The following is a 16,893-nucleotide window of genomic DNA, read 5'->3' as shown; positions in this document are numbered from 1 at the left end:
CACTCTTCTTGTCAGTCAGCTCGACTCACTCTCCTCACTGGATAAATGAAATCTGATCTGTGATGCGACTGTCATTTGGCACGCTGCACTGAGCAGCCGCTTTCAGTTTTTAATTGTAGTGTCTGTTCTTTTACTGAACTAAGGCAACTACAAAAAATCAAAACGACGGTGGGGGTCGGTGCCGCGGTGGGCAAGTGACGTAATACCGGTATCACCGTCAACACCGTCTATCACGGCAAGCCTAATATATATATATATAGTATATATATATATATATATATATATATATATATTTATTAACACTACAATACAGATTTATAAAAATAAAAAATCTTTTAACAAAATCTAACAAAAATTTTAATCCAATCAAAATTCAAATATTAACCAGTGCTTTTAAAATGTAATCATATTTTTACATTATTTTGGATCAAATAAATACAACCTTGGTGAGCATAATATAATTTTTTCAAAAACATTAAAATACATAATTAATTATGTATTTACAATAATTAATTTATTAAATAAAACTGACATGATACAAAATATTTCCAAGTAAAACAGACGTTTTTAAATGCTAAAAAGTAAACATAAATATAAAAATAAACAAATAATACTATATTATATATTAATTAACACTACAATATAAAAATAAATCAAAAACTTAAATCCTATTAATATTCAGGACTTTCATACCACTTCTTTTATGAATCAGATCCGCAAGTTTAATTTTCACAGTGCCCAAGACAGTGTCCTTTGAACTTGTTGTATCAGCCACTACAATGAGATAAACAAAACACACAGTACATAGTGTTTATAATGCTGGAATGGAGTGATAATACTAATAATTAACAAGTAAATATTAAAATAAAAAAGGAAAAAAAGAAAAAAAAAAAAAAAGAACCGTAACAGGAAAAATATCATTTTCAAACAGAACTAAAACTAAAATAAAATGTTAATAATAATCTGAACCACTTATGTAATATAAAAATGCTGAATCAGCAGACAAAACTTAATCTACCCTCTCATTAAATCATCTCATTACCCTCTCGTTTTTTTATATTCCTATATATATTATTTTATATTATAAAACAGATCTACACCTACACACAGCCTCAGATCTTTTGCACGATGAGATTATGTAATGAAGGGCTGCATGTTTTTGTGGAGTCATTTGTAACCTAAAGGTATCCAAACATCCTTAACAGAAGTGTGTCATGACAAAATGAAATCTCCACACATCTGTCAACCTTTCCAAGTTGGGTAACTCACTTTTGTGTGTGTCTCTGTTGTTTATGGTGAAGACAGCCACTGCCTCCTGCAGGAGTTCAGCCAGACTGATGCTCTCCCCGCTGTCTCTCTGCACCAGCAGGTTACAGCAGAACTCGGCGTGATGTTCAAACTCTGGGCAGAAACTTCTGGCCGCCACACACGTGCTTCGAACCTCGCTGTCCGGCAGGAATGACAACTGCATGGTGATGAAAGAGTTAAGCCCCACTTCAGAGTAATACTGCAGTGCGTTATCCGTATCTGCAAGAGCTCTGAGAAATAATAGAAAGATGGTACATAAAAATACAATTTACATGTATTTCTTGTACTTCATGTAAAGGCAGATCATTGTAATCATTCTAGATTGCTGTTGGGGTAATTGGTCAAAAAGCTAAAGGTAGATTTGATGCAGATTGACTCACTTGGCTGCAGCTTGCAGCCCGGCTGCTCTGTGCACCTGCACAACCAGTATCACTCTGCGGGACGGCACAACCCCACTCTTCACTCCCACACTCCTCATTGGTCGAGACTTGTATTGAACACTCACTTCAAGCAGCCCTACAGGTAAGCACAGATAAAAACAGGTTTTAATTTATTACATTTGTCTCATATTCATATTGTACTGTATATGTTATCTGTATGCAGTTTTAAGATAATTAGATATGCAACTACCAGGGGGCTGAGGCTGTGTGTCAACAGGTCGGTCGGTTCTTGGTACCAGAGGAAGGGAGAAAAGTTGTGCATCGGTTTGACCCTGTTTCTGCATGGTTACCATGGCGCACAGTTTGGACATGGGCAGCAACCCTTTGGCAACTAGCTGATCTCTAACATTTGGATAATAATACCTGCAAATGTTTCAATAGGCTTGTAAATAACTTTCCAAACAAATATTAAAAATATTACTAAAAATGAGACATGTTTTTAAATTCTCCAAATGTGAAAAATAAATGAATAGAATTAAATAATAAAAATATTACTAAATAAAAGCAAATGTTTTTAAATGCTAAAATGTAAAATAAAATAAAATAATAAAAGTATAAAAAATAAAATAAAATAATAAATGTATAAAAATAATAATATTGGCAAATAAAATATTGCTAAAATAAAATTATGCTTTAAATGTTTAAACGTAAAAAATAAATAAATGAAAATATTTCCAAATAAGAGAGACAAATAAATAAATAAAATAGTCAAAAATGCTTTTAAATGCTAAAATGTAAAAAGTAAATAAATAAAACCAAATAAAAGAGACATGTTTTAAATACTACAATGTAAATATAAATAGATAAATCAAATTAAACAAAAATATCGCCAAACTAAAGAGACACATTTTAAATGCTAAAATGTAAATAAATGAATAAACAAATATTGCAAAAAAAAAAAAAAAAAAAAACACGCTTTCACATGCTAAAATGTAAAAAAATAATAAAAAGATCAAATATTGCTTAAGAGACAGGTTTTAACTAAATAAACAGAAATATAACCAAATAAAAAGATACATTTTAAGTACTAAAAATAAAATAAACAAATAAATCAAAATCAAATTATTGCCAAATAAAAGAAATACATTTTAAATGCTAAAATGAAATAAATAAAATTCAGGACTAAACTACAATTTCTACATTTACTGTACCTGCACCAAACCTCAAACAGCACTCCTACTCCATTTTTCAGCCCCTGACTGGCCAATGAGCTTAGCAGTATTCTTTGTACTGGGACGTCAGGAGGAGCCAGTAGGACATGAGTCTCATTATGTCCAAACACAGGGTCAGGCACACAGAGAGTGGTCTCAGAGCGGTAGGCCTTGAGCTCCATATCTGTGCAACAGAAAGTTGGTTGAGCTGAATAGAAAAAAATACTTTTTGATACAGTCAGCAAGAAAACAGCTTACTGCTCTCGACAATAAGTGGGTCCGTGTCCTCTCTCGACTCATTTTGTGCAGGGAAGGAGTACTGGATGTAACAGTCAGCTTCTCCTCACACTGTGGACTGCAGAGGCGTCAGACCCTTCACTCTCTCTACTCGGACCATGAAGACATGCTCACGCAGAACATCCACAGTGGTACTGGCCTACAAGAACATTGATTCAGAAACAAATTAAGCTTCATACTTTAAGCATCAGGGCTGCTTTTGGGAGTTTTAAAGAGAACTAGCCTTGGTTTCTACATGTGGCTGGTGGTCTAACATGTGCGCTGGTCGAGGCAGTGGTGATACGTGGGTCAGCTCGTCATCCCTCATTCGCTGCAGTGCTGTGATCTGCTGTGCCAGACCCATTGCTAGACACACCCTGAGGTTTCCACGAGTGCTGCCGCTGAATACATCAACCACAGGCATATAACTGTCCACTCCAACCACTGGATACTGAGACTGCAAGAGCAGCTCTGTGATCTTGGGGTCTCTGGAGACAAAATAAAGTAAAAAAAAAAAAATTTATAAGCTTCTATGCTCCAGTGACATTTTAGTATTTTTTTTATTTACTATTATTTTATTTATTCATATTTTTAAGTTATTTAATAATTTTCACATTTCATATATTTAAGTATTTTTTAAATTTGTTTTGGTCTTTTTATTGATTTTTTTTTTATTTTTTATAAAAATATAAATATGTGACCCTGGAATATCTCGGCCAAATATTGTCCTATCCAAACAAACCATACATCAATGTAAATCTTATTTATTCAATTAAAAAAGAAATTACCCTTATGACTGGTTTTGTGGTCCAGGGTCACATATGTAGATTTAACCTATATTTATTTCCATTTTCGTAATTTTAGTCGTTCCAAATAAGTAAAACTTATTTTAAGTTCAACTTAAAACTTAAATAAGTTCAACTATATTTCAGTTAGTTGCTAAGGCAAAATTTTAAATTTTTGTTTAAGTTTTCATCTAATATTAACCACAACCCTACAGAGTATAAGTGGTTTGGAAAATGTAAGGATGGATATAATATTTAAATATTAGCTTATTTCAGATTTATTTCAATTAATAAAAACGATTTTAAATTTTTTTGATTCTTTGGTTTTATTTAATGGTAACCACATTGCTATATTTTATATAAAGTAATTCATTATATAATGTTACTATTAATATAATGTTAATATTAATATTAATATATATTCCTGCTCTTATTCTTACCATATAATATAATAATATTACATTTATAACAATAAATATTTAATTATGTATATTTCACATATTTATTTTAATAAGAAATTATAATAAATACAATATTATACTGCAACTACAAAAATACCACAAACATAATATACTACATATAAATAAAGTTTTTAATGTTATATGTATAATATAACATACACATACATACATATGTAGATAGATCAATAGACCTGCCTGAAGGACATGTAGAACTGGTGGAGAGGTAGTTTTACCAAACCAAGAAGTTTATCATGGTCCGAGTTACTGGCCCTCAAACAAACTTCAATGACCATCATGTTGTTCTTCATTCTCTCCAACAGTTTGCTGGTCAGTGTGACCGGAGCCACCTATATTATATTAGAAATTAGGTTAAAAACAAATAACAAACTACATTTTCTAATAAATAATACTGTATAGAGGGAACCCTGATGATTTCCACCACTAAGTAATATGGGTAAACTAAAGTCTTTGAACTTTCCTTGATTCTATATTTAGAAATTAGCACCAACCTGAATAAAGCCGAATGTTGGATGTTTCTGACTCCAGCTCACTGTCGATCGAGCCGTTTCATCGGATCCGAGGAGCTTACAGTTCAGAATTAAAATCTTTCCCATCGGGCACCATGAGCAACATATGAAGCAAAATCTTAGTCTCCTCCACTTCCTACTGCAGAGGCTCATGAAGACAGCTCTGGTATCTGATGGGTGGAGATGTGGATCGTGATCTGGATGGAGGTATCAGGATACTCTGGACTCGATGAACACCTGCACAAGGAGACGGGGCTCTCCTGTGGTCATTCACACATAAACCCTTTGGTACATCATGCTCTTCAGTCAAACGGGAAGAAAGAGGTCTGGTTGGACTCAGCATTCGTTTTGCAGGTCTCTTTTTGGTGGAGAAATCATTCTTGTCTGCTGCTAACTCAAACGACACCTTAAAAAAAAAGAAGAAAGAATGAATCACTTAGATCAAATAAATCTCCTAAATGTGGTTCTTATGAGTGTTACATTACCTTCAGAGGACCAAATGCCTGTTTATCAGCATCTCTATCTGGTCTTTGAACAGGAAGGGCAGCAGAAATGCTCAGTGATTCACTCTGCATCACGGAGTTCAGAGGAAACATTGCTGATCCAATGAGAACGGGCTAAACAACAAACAAGACAAGATCAGACCTCTAACAGATAAAACCATGTAGGAGCCTTTATTTTTGAGGTTTGTTTAATTTGGTGATTGGCACACACTGCACTTACTGTCTTTTGAAGGCTATTTCTGGAGTGAAGCTTGAATGTGACGTTTATCTCCCACCATTGTTTAATAGACGACCTACTGAACCTCACTGGAAACATACTTAGGTGCTGAAACGTCAACGCTGAAACAAAAATGAATCCCCAGATTATTACACTACTTCTGGTTTCTCTTAGTTCTCTTTAGTAAAAGTTCTCTAATACAAATTTACTCACCGCCCTCTGTTACTTTACTAGAGACAACTTTTGTAATCTCTGAAGGTACATGTTGAACATCTTCATACCCAGCAGAGACCAGTGGAAAGAGGTACTCAACGATATAAAAGCTAGATAAACAGGATATTTGCATCTGGTTAGTTTTAAAACATGGACACAAATCTCTAGCCACTGCTATCTATAAATATCATCTGATGTGAAATATCTTAAAAGCTGTACCATTTCTTTGTGGTGAGGGGGCAAGGTGGTCTTCCTTTTCTAGATAGACTTCTCGAAGTACTCTCAGTGGGAACTTTTAACTCACTAATGGTGACCCTGGCAAAACGAATATCTCTAAGCAAAGCTATTTTATCCACGCTAAGTCCAGAGAAATCATCTCCTGCTTCTGAATGCTGCACATCTTCTGAATCAAGCCTTCAAAAAATATAGGCAATTTACACAACAGCAGATATGAAAAATTTATTTCAAAATTAAACATATTGAATTACATTTCTGTACCTTTACACAGATGTGAAAACATTTACATTATTTATTTTTTTATCTTAAGTGAATGAGTTTTGAGCATTTCTTCTTGCATTAGTGTAACCGACCGGGCATTTTTAGTTGGTCTTGTGTGTACTGGCTTCTCTGCCGGGTCTTTCTTCTGATCGTCCACTTCCAAACATTCATCTGATATCTGAAAAAGGAATTACATTAGTTAGTTATATGTTAAAGGAAACTAAGCTACATACTTACTCTGCATGACTTACAGGAGCTTTGTAGAAGAGGTTCTCCAGAAGACTCTGATCATTTTGAGGGTCTTTGAGCTCACTGTCCATGAGCACACTACTGTGATCGGAAAGAAAATCTGGGAGAGAACCCTCTCCATCCCAGAACTGCAGCACAGATCCATTAACACTGAGGAACAGAGCCATTACAAACATTAAAGCATGTAGTTTGCAAACATAGAGAGAAAAAAAATCTACCCAGTATAAAAGTTTCCCATATTTCTGTCAAGTATTTATAAGCAAAGTTCCATTTTCTTCACTTAATCTAAACGTAACAGTAGCCTTGACTACCTTCCCAGCAGCAGATCCACAGCCATGTCCTCTGTGTTGACTCTATTCTGACTTGGTTCTTCAACGTCCTGAGCAGGATGCTGGAGTTCCGATTGAAGGATGTTCTCCAGAAACTGTCCTGAAGAGGGCCTGGCTGGCCTTTAGGAGGAAGATGATGTTTAACATAATTTATAATCATCATCATTTACCATTTTATTTTCTATTTTGGCCCTTCATAGGTATATGAATGAAATAGAAGAGTTCATACAAGGCGTCAGTGTTATCTGTGGAGAGAGGCAGGGGAATGTCCTTCAGAGGAACATCTGACTCCACATCAGATTGTAAGGCTGAAACCACCATGGCATTTCTGAGTTTGCTGCCACGCTCCAGAAGAACTGGAAAAATACAAAAAACATAAGTAATATATAATGAAACCAAGTAAGCTATATAATGGACAATAAACACTTAGTATATACATCAGGTATGCATCACTAAATAGTGTTACATGAGTGTAAAGAGTCTGGTCTTTTTGTCTACAGATTAGGCTTGCCGCAATAGACAGTGCTGACGGTGATACCGGTGTTAAGCCGCACTTGCCCACCGCGTCACCGACCCCCACCGTCGTTTTGATTTTTTGTAGTAGCCTAATAAAAATAATTTAGTTCAGTAAAAGAACAGACACTACAATTAAAAACTGAACGCGGCTGCCCAATGCAGTTGAACGACAGTTGCATCACAGATCAGATTTAATTTCTCCAGTGAGGAGAGTGAGTCGAGCTGACTGACAAGAAGAGTGAGGTGAGACAGACAAGATGATAGCGGATGATTTAGTTTCGAAACTAAATGCAAAAGCACCTGTTTGGCAATATTTTGGATTTTGAAAAGCCTGTTGACTTTTGCCGTTTATCTAAGGTGATTTTGGAAGTAAAAAAAAAAAATAAAATCTTATTTAATTGGTTCCACAATTAAATGTTTTAATGTTTTAAAAATGTTTGCTGATTTTTACTTTATTTAAACTTTGTGTGATTTATTTATTTCATTTAAACTTTATGTAAGTTATTTGTTATTTTATATTAGGCATAGCCTGCCCTATAGCATGGTGTATTTGTATTTGTTTTGTTAATAAAAGTTCTATGTTTTATATATACACTAAAGTGAGTTTGACGTTGTATTTTGTTGTTGCATTCAAGCAATTGACGCCTAACTGCCGCTAATTCGAAAGTGAAAGTAAAATACGCACGGTGCTTTTAAGCTATTTAAAAGCGAAGGAAAGCGAGGAAAAGAGGGAAAATTCAAACGAACTAAAAACGAACAATTGCTTTACTCCGAATTGCCGCTATTTGAAAGTGAAAGTATAATGTGCACACTGCTTTTACAAGCTATATAAAAGCGAAGGAAAGAGAGGAAAAGAGGGAACGCCCCCACCCCCACGGTGATACCGGTATTACCAGTGTTGTCACACGTCGATTAACCGGTGGGAAAATTTCCTCACCGTCACAACCCTACTACAGATCTGCCAACGGAACTGCCACAATGGCCACAAGCGTCTCTAACGAAAAATGTGTAATTTGTATAGTGCTGTACTGACACAATATAAGGTCTAAAACTGACAGAATTGACTGAATTTTAAAAAGAACTCAAGATCAATCAGCAGAATTTGGCAATACTCAGATGACAGACAATTATTTAATTTGACCAGTCCTTAGAAATCATCTATGACACACACTATTTCAGCCAAAATGTTGCTGTGTTCAACAGTAATGTCAATATAATGAATTCAGTAAATCAAGTTAATGAGCTTTACCTGACAAAAGGTCAACAGGTGCTTGGGTATTTGCTGAAAGAATTTGGGCAGAAGCAGGTTTAGGTTTTCCAGTAGAAGAATCTGGCATGACTTGTTCTTGAAAATACAGGTAATCCTTCCCTCTAAAACAAGAATATTAAAAAAAAAACAACAATGTTTTATTGTTGAAGTTTATTGAATTCAAATTGAAGTTTATTGAATTTTCTAAATTGGTGCCTTGGCAACTAACTGAAATCAAATAAGTTGAAGTTGAAGTACTGAGATTACTAAAACTAAAAATGAAATAGAAATACTGAGAAAATAAAAATGACATAAGCACATAACTTTACTAACATTTTAACTAAAATTAAATTGAAAACAACAATAAATGTTAATTCAAACATTAACAAATATTATTAATAAATAGTACATATTACTATTATTAAGAAAACATTAATAATATTAAAATAATAATATTAGTATGATAATAATATTAGTTAATAGATCATTAATAGAAAAAAATATATAAATATTATATAAATAATACTAACACTGGGGACGAAACTATTACCATAGAACTACTTAAAACGTTTTTAACATAAAATAATAATTTTAATAAGATTTTAAAAAGACATGTTATCCAAAATTTGTAGTCTTTTAATTTAACTTGTCCATTCATAGACGACAAGATCAGTCATAAGGATGTGTGTTGTTGCTAAAGAACAGTATGTGAGCTGAGTGATTTATTGAGAGTTTGTTCCACATTATTAATTCAACAGTCAAATAATTTAAAAGATAAAAAAACAAACCTAGGTATGTGGCCAGAACTGCTGCCAACTGTCTCCTTCACACTTGGGAGAGCCTGATCCTGGGATGGCAGTACAGGCATGTTCTGGTCAGTTGTAATGCCAGGAGCCTGTGCGTCGAGGCTCATATCAGTCGTGGGTACTGAACTACTGCTGTCATATCCTTGTTAACACTTCCAGGGCAAGTGCGACCTACAGTACACATGAAACAGCACATAATTAACCCTTGTGCTGTGCTGAAAATCCTTTATCTAATTTGGTGTTCCCAGTCCTGATTCCCACAACTTATGCACCTCAGTTTTTGAGTGGGAATATATATATATATATGAATGAAGAGCTCATTTGCAAAAACCCATAACTCCATTTTTTTTATTTTTTTTTCAGAAATCACGTTTTTTTTTATTGCGCATTCATAATGTTATGAATGAAACAAAGCTATCATACTTCTTTGACAGTTGCATTAACAAACATAATACCGCTGAGCAACGGCTCGACCAATCAGAGCCTGGAACGACTTCTTCTCTTTGCTTTTTTTTTTTTTTACAGTCTATGGCGAAAGGGGTTTCTAGCGCCTCTAAAGGAAAGATATGAAATTACAAGGGAACGAATTGATACTGACCTCCAACAAATTAGTAATCGTAATCCCAGGATGAATTATTATACAGATTATACACACGCGCGCGCGCGCGCGCACACACACACACACACACACACACACTGAATTTTTGCCCTGTGACAGTAATACTGTGCAACTTTCTTATTTTCAGTGAGCCCTCAAGAGTGCAGGTCATCGATGAAAAGAGGCTGCTTCGTGATACGTGCTCTATTGAATAGCATAATCAACTCAAATCACACTTGAACAGTGGTATTCAAACAAAAAAACAAAAACAAAAAACTCTACAAACCATACAATGGACCTAGTCAAAGAATACTGGTGTTTAGCGCACTTCATCTCAACGGTTGAGCCCTACTCAGTTGTATTATGTTTGCATAAGTGATGTTTCTGTATGAGTAAATTGGCTGCAAATTATCTGAGCACTATTCACATATTTACTGAAAAAAGATAGAGATATCTTCAAAGAGAAGCAGGAGTACAGAAAAAGTACTAACCCTCAAAAGTGTGTGGTTAATGCAGAAATGTAAACCACTCACAATCGTTTTCATTCATTCAAAGAAAGCTTAAATAAAATATAATTGGTTAAAAAAACTTAAAAAGTAGATATGATACATTGGCAACTTACTGAAATAAGAAATGCTAAACACTACAGCTAAAATGGAAATAAAATTTAGTTAAAGCTAAATAGAATGTAAAAAAAACTAATAAAATGATTAGACTTCAAAGGTGAAAATATAAGCTAATTATAAATATGAATACTATAATAGCATGCAAATAATACTACATAACTCTTAGTATATAAATAATACTAAAATATTCGGTAACACTTTACTTGAAGGGGTGTGTATAAGACTGACATACTTAATGACAGTTGTCATAAACATGCATAAACCCTCCTTCATATTCATGACATTTGTCATGTCATGATTATGAAGGTGTCATGTCAGTCTTATGCACACCACTTCAAGTAAAGTGTAACCAAATATTCGTAGCAAATGAGTAGACAGGACCCTTAAGTAGCTTTTTAGATCAAAATAGTACATTATAACATATGCATACACACACACACTTCTTTTCAAGAATATATCATTTTAATTATATGAGTACATTTGTCACAATAGTAAACAGAAAAAAGGAACTGAAAATACAACAAATGATATTCTTCAATCAGCATCAAAGCTACGCAATATAAAAATAAAAAAAGGAATCTAAATACAGTTGGCAGCTACTAATTACAAGCTCCTTGACCCTTCCCAGCAATCTTTTTTGAACACTCTAAGAGAGCATTATGAATGTCTTTAGCACATGAAATCTGTGATTTTATCATACTGAGATACTGAGAGTAAGACAGAGACTCTGTTTGCACTGTGTCCGGCTTCGTGGCTGTAGGTACGAGATTTGGAGAATGCTTTGTGCTGTCGATGCTCTGTGAGAGGCACTCATGGGCCAGCCGCTGAAGAAACAAAATGTCAATGTTAAATCAAAATCAAAAAATAACTTTGAATGACATTTTCAAAAGAAACACAGCAGTTACTTACCAGGCAGAGCTCCAGTTGATCACAGAGAGCATAAAACTCCTCTAAACTTTTGTCAAACCGCTGAACTGCTGCATCATTACCCTTCCTACATTTTGAGAAGTGAAATAATATTATTTCTTGGTTTATGCACCCATAAATCTTTCTATTGAATCTCATTTCTGCCACAGGATAAAAATAAATAAATAATTGTGACATTTTATCTCACAACTCAACAAAAAACTCTCTCAGAATTGTGAAAAATATGAATTGTGAGAAAAAAAAGTCACTATTACATTCGTATTTTTCATTCTGTGATGGAAATAAAAACAGAGATGTGAGAAAAACTCAGAATTCATATTCTTTCTTTTTGGTGAATTTTTATCCCTCAGAATTGCAAGAAAAAAGTCAGAATTGTGAAATTAAAAAGTCACAATTATCTTTTTTTATTTTTTATTCCGTGGCAAAAACAGGCTTCCATATATTTCAATATATGTATATTAATAGACAGAGAGAACAGACAATACATACAATATACATACATACACAGTGCTGGGAAGATTACTTACAAATTGTAGTCTGTTACTGATTCCAAATTACATGACACAAATTGTACGTAATCCATTACATTACACATTTTAGGTAATATAATCAGACTACATTTAGATTATTTTATCACATTGATTTAAATAGGTTAATATTGTTCCAAATTGAAATAAAAATACAAAGAATATGCATTCCATTCGTTGTTATTAACAGCATGAAGTGCATTAAACATTTGAATGCGTTTGAAAGACAAAAGCCTTCCAAAGACAAAGACTTGTGTGAATAATATGTAATCATGTAATCAATAAAAAAGTAACTGTAGTCTGATTACGAGTATTTTAAAATGTAATATAATCTAATTACAAGTATTACTTTTTGGAATCTGATTACTTAATCCTGATTACATGTAACATCAGTTACTACCCAGCACCGTACATACATATATGCGTGTGTGTATTGCATATTCATGTACCATGTAATTGACATAATAATCAGGGAATCTTACTCTGTTGTTCTTCCGTTGTCAATAGCTGCATTGTGTCCGAAATTTTGTGAAGCAATGGTCATGACGTTCTGAAAACATAAAATTGTAAATTAATATTAGTATTCTATTTCAAACAAGCACTTTCAGCTCTCACGATCAAGGGAAGGCACCAAACAAACCTGTAAACTATCTTTCAGCAGAGGAATCAGCATTTTGAATCTGTGAACGGGATCAAAATCTTGTTGTTGACTGAGCTGCTGCTGTTGTTGAGTTTGCGGTTGCTGTAAAATAGCCGCTTGCTGAACGCCCATCTGAGCACTGTTAGTGACCATCTGCTGCTGCGACGCCATTGTTGACATGGATGACATGGATGAGACAGTCGACCACTTCCGCTGGATATGAACATATCTAGCAAACGTTGCTAGCTAGTAACTGTTGAGACATACAAATGTCGTCTTCCTCCAGGGGGCGCTAGAAGACTCCGAGCCGAACGGGTCATCCTGACCAGCGCCGAGAAAAGTAGCAGGAAGCACGCTGGGCTACTTCATAAGTTACACTTAAATAATACACAGCGAAGAATATTAAAATGGAAAAAACAGTTGTTTAGATACATCGTACATAACCAAAACAAGCCGTAGTGTCTAAAATATTGATGGCAGTCAATTGAAACAGTTGACTTTAGATATATATATATAAAAAAAAAACATTTAAAGGGACTTTGGTTGAAACTAATAATGTTTGCAAGAGAAAATAATGTATTTCATTTATTCTTTGCATAAAATATCCCTCAATGTTGTCTCATAATCTTTGCATGCTGTCACGCGAACAACCGGTCTGTAACTAGTGGAGTCACCGTGGTTGAAATGAAAAGAAATGTCGCCATCTAGAGGAAAATCTGTGGCACTGCGAACTATTGTTATATATATAAAAAAAATAATGCAACTTTTTTTCCCCTGAGAATCGAGACATGAAATATGATGGATGCAATAACAAAAATCTTTGACGAGTTCACTATTATATAAGTTTATTATTTGAATCGAACCATATCGATGCAATGCAATACAATGATGCTTTGAGAGATGTACAAATCAACATTCCTCAAAAGCCTGATTTATCATATTTGATATTCATATTTAACATGATTAAAAAAACATGTATGGATAATCAAGTACACCTAAGTTCAGTCCATTAAGTGTTCATCTTAAAATAGTATTAACTAATACTACCAACGGTACTAACAATAACATAAAAGTTATTTTTACATTTACTTTATAAAAATCAGCAAAGAAAAAAAAAGAAAAGAAAAAAAAAAGATAAGTGAATCATAACCTTAAGATTACATTAATACTATATTTGATATACTTGCTAAAAAAAAAAAAAAGAACTATCAGATGGCAGATAAAAGTTTTGATTTTAGAGGCCTTAGAAATTTCCATATCATATTTGATATGGTAGGGTGGGTCAATACAGAATCAAAACTAGTTTGCACAAATTTGTAATTCAAGAGGTTAAATACCAGTAATAGTTATGGTTACAACATATATGTATAAAGCTATAAATCATGTAGAGTTATTTGTACCCAGAATTTTACCTAGAAAGTGTAGAGAAATGTCACCGAGGCATCTCTCTTTAAGTACACTTTTAAAAAGTGCACTTGTAATAATGCCAAATTAACGGTTTTAGCTTAAAATACATTTTTTTTTAAATCATTACGTTTTAATATATTTTATTTGACTTTAAAAAAAGTACACTTATTTCCATGTGTTGATGAACATAGGCTACCAGAGCGAATATATATGTAGGCTAGCTACTTGTATATAGGCCTTCTTGATTGTAATTTTAACTGCAGTGTGAAATCAGTTATTAGAAATGACACTAAAGCATATTTTAGTTTACCATAAATGCTTGTCATTACATTCCTCAGTACACTTTACCTTATTTGGGCTGTTATTTTAAAGACAACGGGAGTAATTATGAAATTACATATAAGCCTAGGCTAAAGGTGTCTTCTTAAGTTCAATTAATTGCATTTAATTTGAAGTTAAACAATAATATATTTTAATTTAATTGCAAATAACACGCAAGTGTCCAAAAACATCACATTCAATGTGCACACTTCTGTAATAGGTTAAGTACTCTTTTTAAAAGCATGTTAAAGTGTACTTTTTTTTTCAAGAGCCATATGTCTTTTTGTTTTTTATTTAATAACTACTGCCTTGAATAAGATCTTACACGTAACAGATGTTCACATATCGTCCAAAAGACGAAACAGTAACAAATACACAAATGAAAATGTTCAAAAGTTTACATATGCTTGACACAGTGTGCTGTTACCTGGCTAATCAACAACTGTTTTATGTCTTATGTTTGTAATACTTGTTCTCTAGTCCCTTGTTTGAACTGAGCAGCTCATCTTTTAAAAGAGGACAGGGATTTACTCATTCTGTTTCACTCTATTACAAAAGGTGCGAACAATCATTAATGCTCAAGAATGAAACACACGGCAATAATAGCCAGGGGGAATTTAAACTTTTAATTTGGAACCGAATAATAGGTGTTATTATGTATCATGGTTTATCGAAATGAACTGTTCAAAAGAACCGATTCGCAGAAACAAGTCGTACATTCCATTACTACAACCAAAGACTGTAGGCATCTAGTGTTAAAAACGGTAATGATGGTCGTTTAATGGACCATTCACAATATAATAAATAGTTTGATTGAGCGATTTTGGAGAACCCAACATCCAGTAGCATGGAAAGGAAGTTGTCATTGTTTATCTAAAATTAACAGCGTTTACAAATATGTTTGCTGAAGAGGAATAGACTGATTCTCCATTACCAGATGGATCATATCACACTATTAAAATGTCTCCTGCCGATGGCAAGGTATTATGATTTTCCCTCTTGTTTAAGTATAGGTCTATTACTTGAATTTAATTTTTCATCTGGTATTTTTATCCCAACAGGGTAAGTTTGTGCGTAAGCGAAGTCTTTTGAGAACCTTGCAAACATTGGGTTCAGTTCCAGACTGGGAAACTGGGAATGTTTCTGAGGATAGTGATGAGGAGAAAGACGTCTCCACTAAAGTTAAGGCAGCAAAAAAGAAAAGGTGCAAAAAGTGTAAAAGAACATCTAATGCTTTAAATGAAGGGAAGCAGCAGGATAAAGTAGATTAATCTGAACCGCCTGTGAAGAAGAAGCCAGCAAAGAAGACCGTAAATGAAACAAGTGAGAACATGTGATATTCATTTTATATGTCTACCCTCTTGAACGTTACTGACTGTATCACATCAATTTGTGTTTGCAGGTTCTAAGGTGTCACAAGAGTCCAGAAAAGATACAAATGACAAAGGAGTCGGACATCAACTGGAGAAAACGGAAGGTCAAGCAGAGAACAAGCTAAGCAGAAAGCAGTGGAGGAACAAGACGAAGAACAAAAAAAGGTGTAAGAACAAATATCTTCCAGAAACAATGGGAGTCGATGATGCCAATGCAAAGGAGGACCCATTAGTTCAAACACAGGACGTCAAAGAATCCAAGAAAGCGAAGAAGCATGACAGGGCATCCAAAAAAAACCGAAGAAGTCTCATGAAAAGAATGGCATTTCTTCCATTTCGGACAATGCTGAAAATGGCAAAGACTCTAAAACAGATGAAACATCCAGCACAGGAACTAGAATAGTAGATGACTCCCTAAGTAACGATAAAGCCTCTCATAAAGTGGAAGATAAAGGGAAACCTTCTAAAATGATGAAAAATTCGCAGGCAGAAAAATTGCGTCGTATTTTAAAGTCACAGCTTCCTGATGATGGCAATAAAGCCTCAGAGGAACCAGAAGAACCAAAAGGTACAACAGTAAGTTGGAAGGGTGATGAAGAGCAAGGGGCTCCTGACCCCTCAACTGCTTTAAGGGCAAAGATGGAGAAGCTGTTAGAAGCTGCTCGATTCCGCTACATCAGTGAGCTGCTTTACACGTCCACCAGCGGTGAGGCCAAACGCATGTTTCAGCAGGACCCAGAGGCCATTGCAGTTTACCACAAGGGCTACACGGCACAAGTTCAACACTGGCCTACAAACCCTGTGGATTCAATCATTTCGTATATTTGTAAAAAGTGAGAGAACTTGCCTTTTGTTGATTCCTTTATGTAGTGCTGTATTTTTTGTCATTTTTATAATGACAATATATATATATATATATATATATATATATATATTTAGAGTTTTT

At 34.2% G+C, this 16,893-nt stretch overlaps 2 protein-coding genes and 1 pseudogene across 2 annotated transcripts in view; 1 reads left to right on the top strand and 2 right to left on the bottom strand.

The window, feature by feature from the left end:
- Positions 1 to 9,978, bottom strand: part of LOC107694017 (C2 domain-containing protein 3-like) — a 19,111-nt gene extending 9,133 nt beyond the window's left edge. Inside the window, 22 exon segments of the mRNA XM_016493627.1 lie at positions 694 to 774; positions 1,270 to 1,538; positions 1,689 to 1,824; positions 1,939 to 2,111; positions 2,900 to 3,083; positions 3,158 to 3,335; positions 3,432 to 3,663; positions 4,617 to 4,768; positions 4,931 to 5,018; positions 5,020 to 5,354; positions 5,434 to 5,565; positions 5,672 to 5,790; positions 5,882 to 5,991; positions 6,101 to 6,295; positions 6,472 to 6,557; positions 6,631 to 6,778; positions 6,940 to 7,077; positions 7,187 to 7,313; positions 8,723 to 8,844; positions 9,511 to 9,672; positions 9,674 to 9,699; positions 9,952 to 9,978. Of these exon segments, the coding sequence (XP_016349113.1) occupies positions 694 to 774; positions 1,270 to 1,538; positions 1,689 to 1,824; positions 1,939 to 2,111; positions 2,900 to 3,083; positions 3,158 to 3,335; positions 3,432 to 3,663; positions 4,617 to 4,768; positions 4,931 to 5,018; positions 5,020 to 5,354; positions 5,434 to 5,565; positions 5,672 to 5,790; positions 5,882 to 5,991; positions 6,101 to 6,295; positions 6,472 to 6,557; positions 6,631 to 6,778; positions 6,940 to 7,077; positions 7,187 to 7,313; positions 8,723 to 8,844; positions 9,511 to 9,672; positions 9,674 to 9,699; positions 9,952 to 9,978 (3,220 nt within the window).
- A 1,277-nt stretch (positions 9,979 to 11,255) lies between these two features.
- On the bottom strand, positions 11,256 to 13,074 carry LOC107694027 (mediator of RNA polymerase II transcription subunit 29). Its single transcript, XM_016493641.1, has 4 exons — positions 12,847 to 13,074; positions 12,689 to 12,756; positions 11,662 to 11,746; positions 11,256 to 11,576 (listed from the first exon to the last, which is right to left on the bottom strand). Exons 1-4 carry the CDS (start codon positions 13,033 to 13,035, stop codon positions 11,352 to 11,354), a joined length of 567 nt encoding a protein of 188 aa, XP_016349127.1. The 5' UTR covers positions 13,036 to 13,074; the 3' UTR covers positions 11,256 to 11,351.
- A 2,397-nt stretch (positions 13,075 to 15,471) lies between these two features.
- The window catches only part of LOC107694029 (ribosomal RNA-processing protein 8-like), a 4,401-nt pseudogene continuing 2,979 nt past the window's right edge, over positions 15,472 to 16,893 (top strand).

Source organism: Sinocyclocheilus anshuiensis, unplaced genomic scaffold (assembly GCF_001515605.1).
Source record: "Sinocyclocheilus anshuiensis isolate Anshui unplaced genomic scaffold, SAMN03320099.WGS_v1.1 scaffold2360, whole genome shotgun sequence".
Classification (NCBI taxonomy): Eukaryota; Metazoa; Chordata; class Actinopteri; order Cypriniformes; family Cyprinidae; genus Sinocyclocheilus; species Sinocyclocheilus anshuiensis.
The sequence above is the reverse complement of the archived record's forward strand: the minus strand, read 5'-3'. Positions and strand labels throughout refer to the sequence as shown.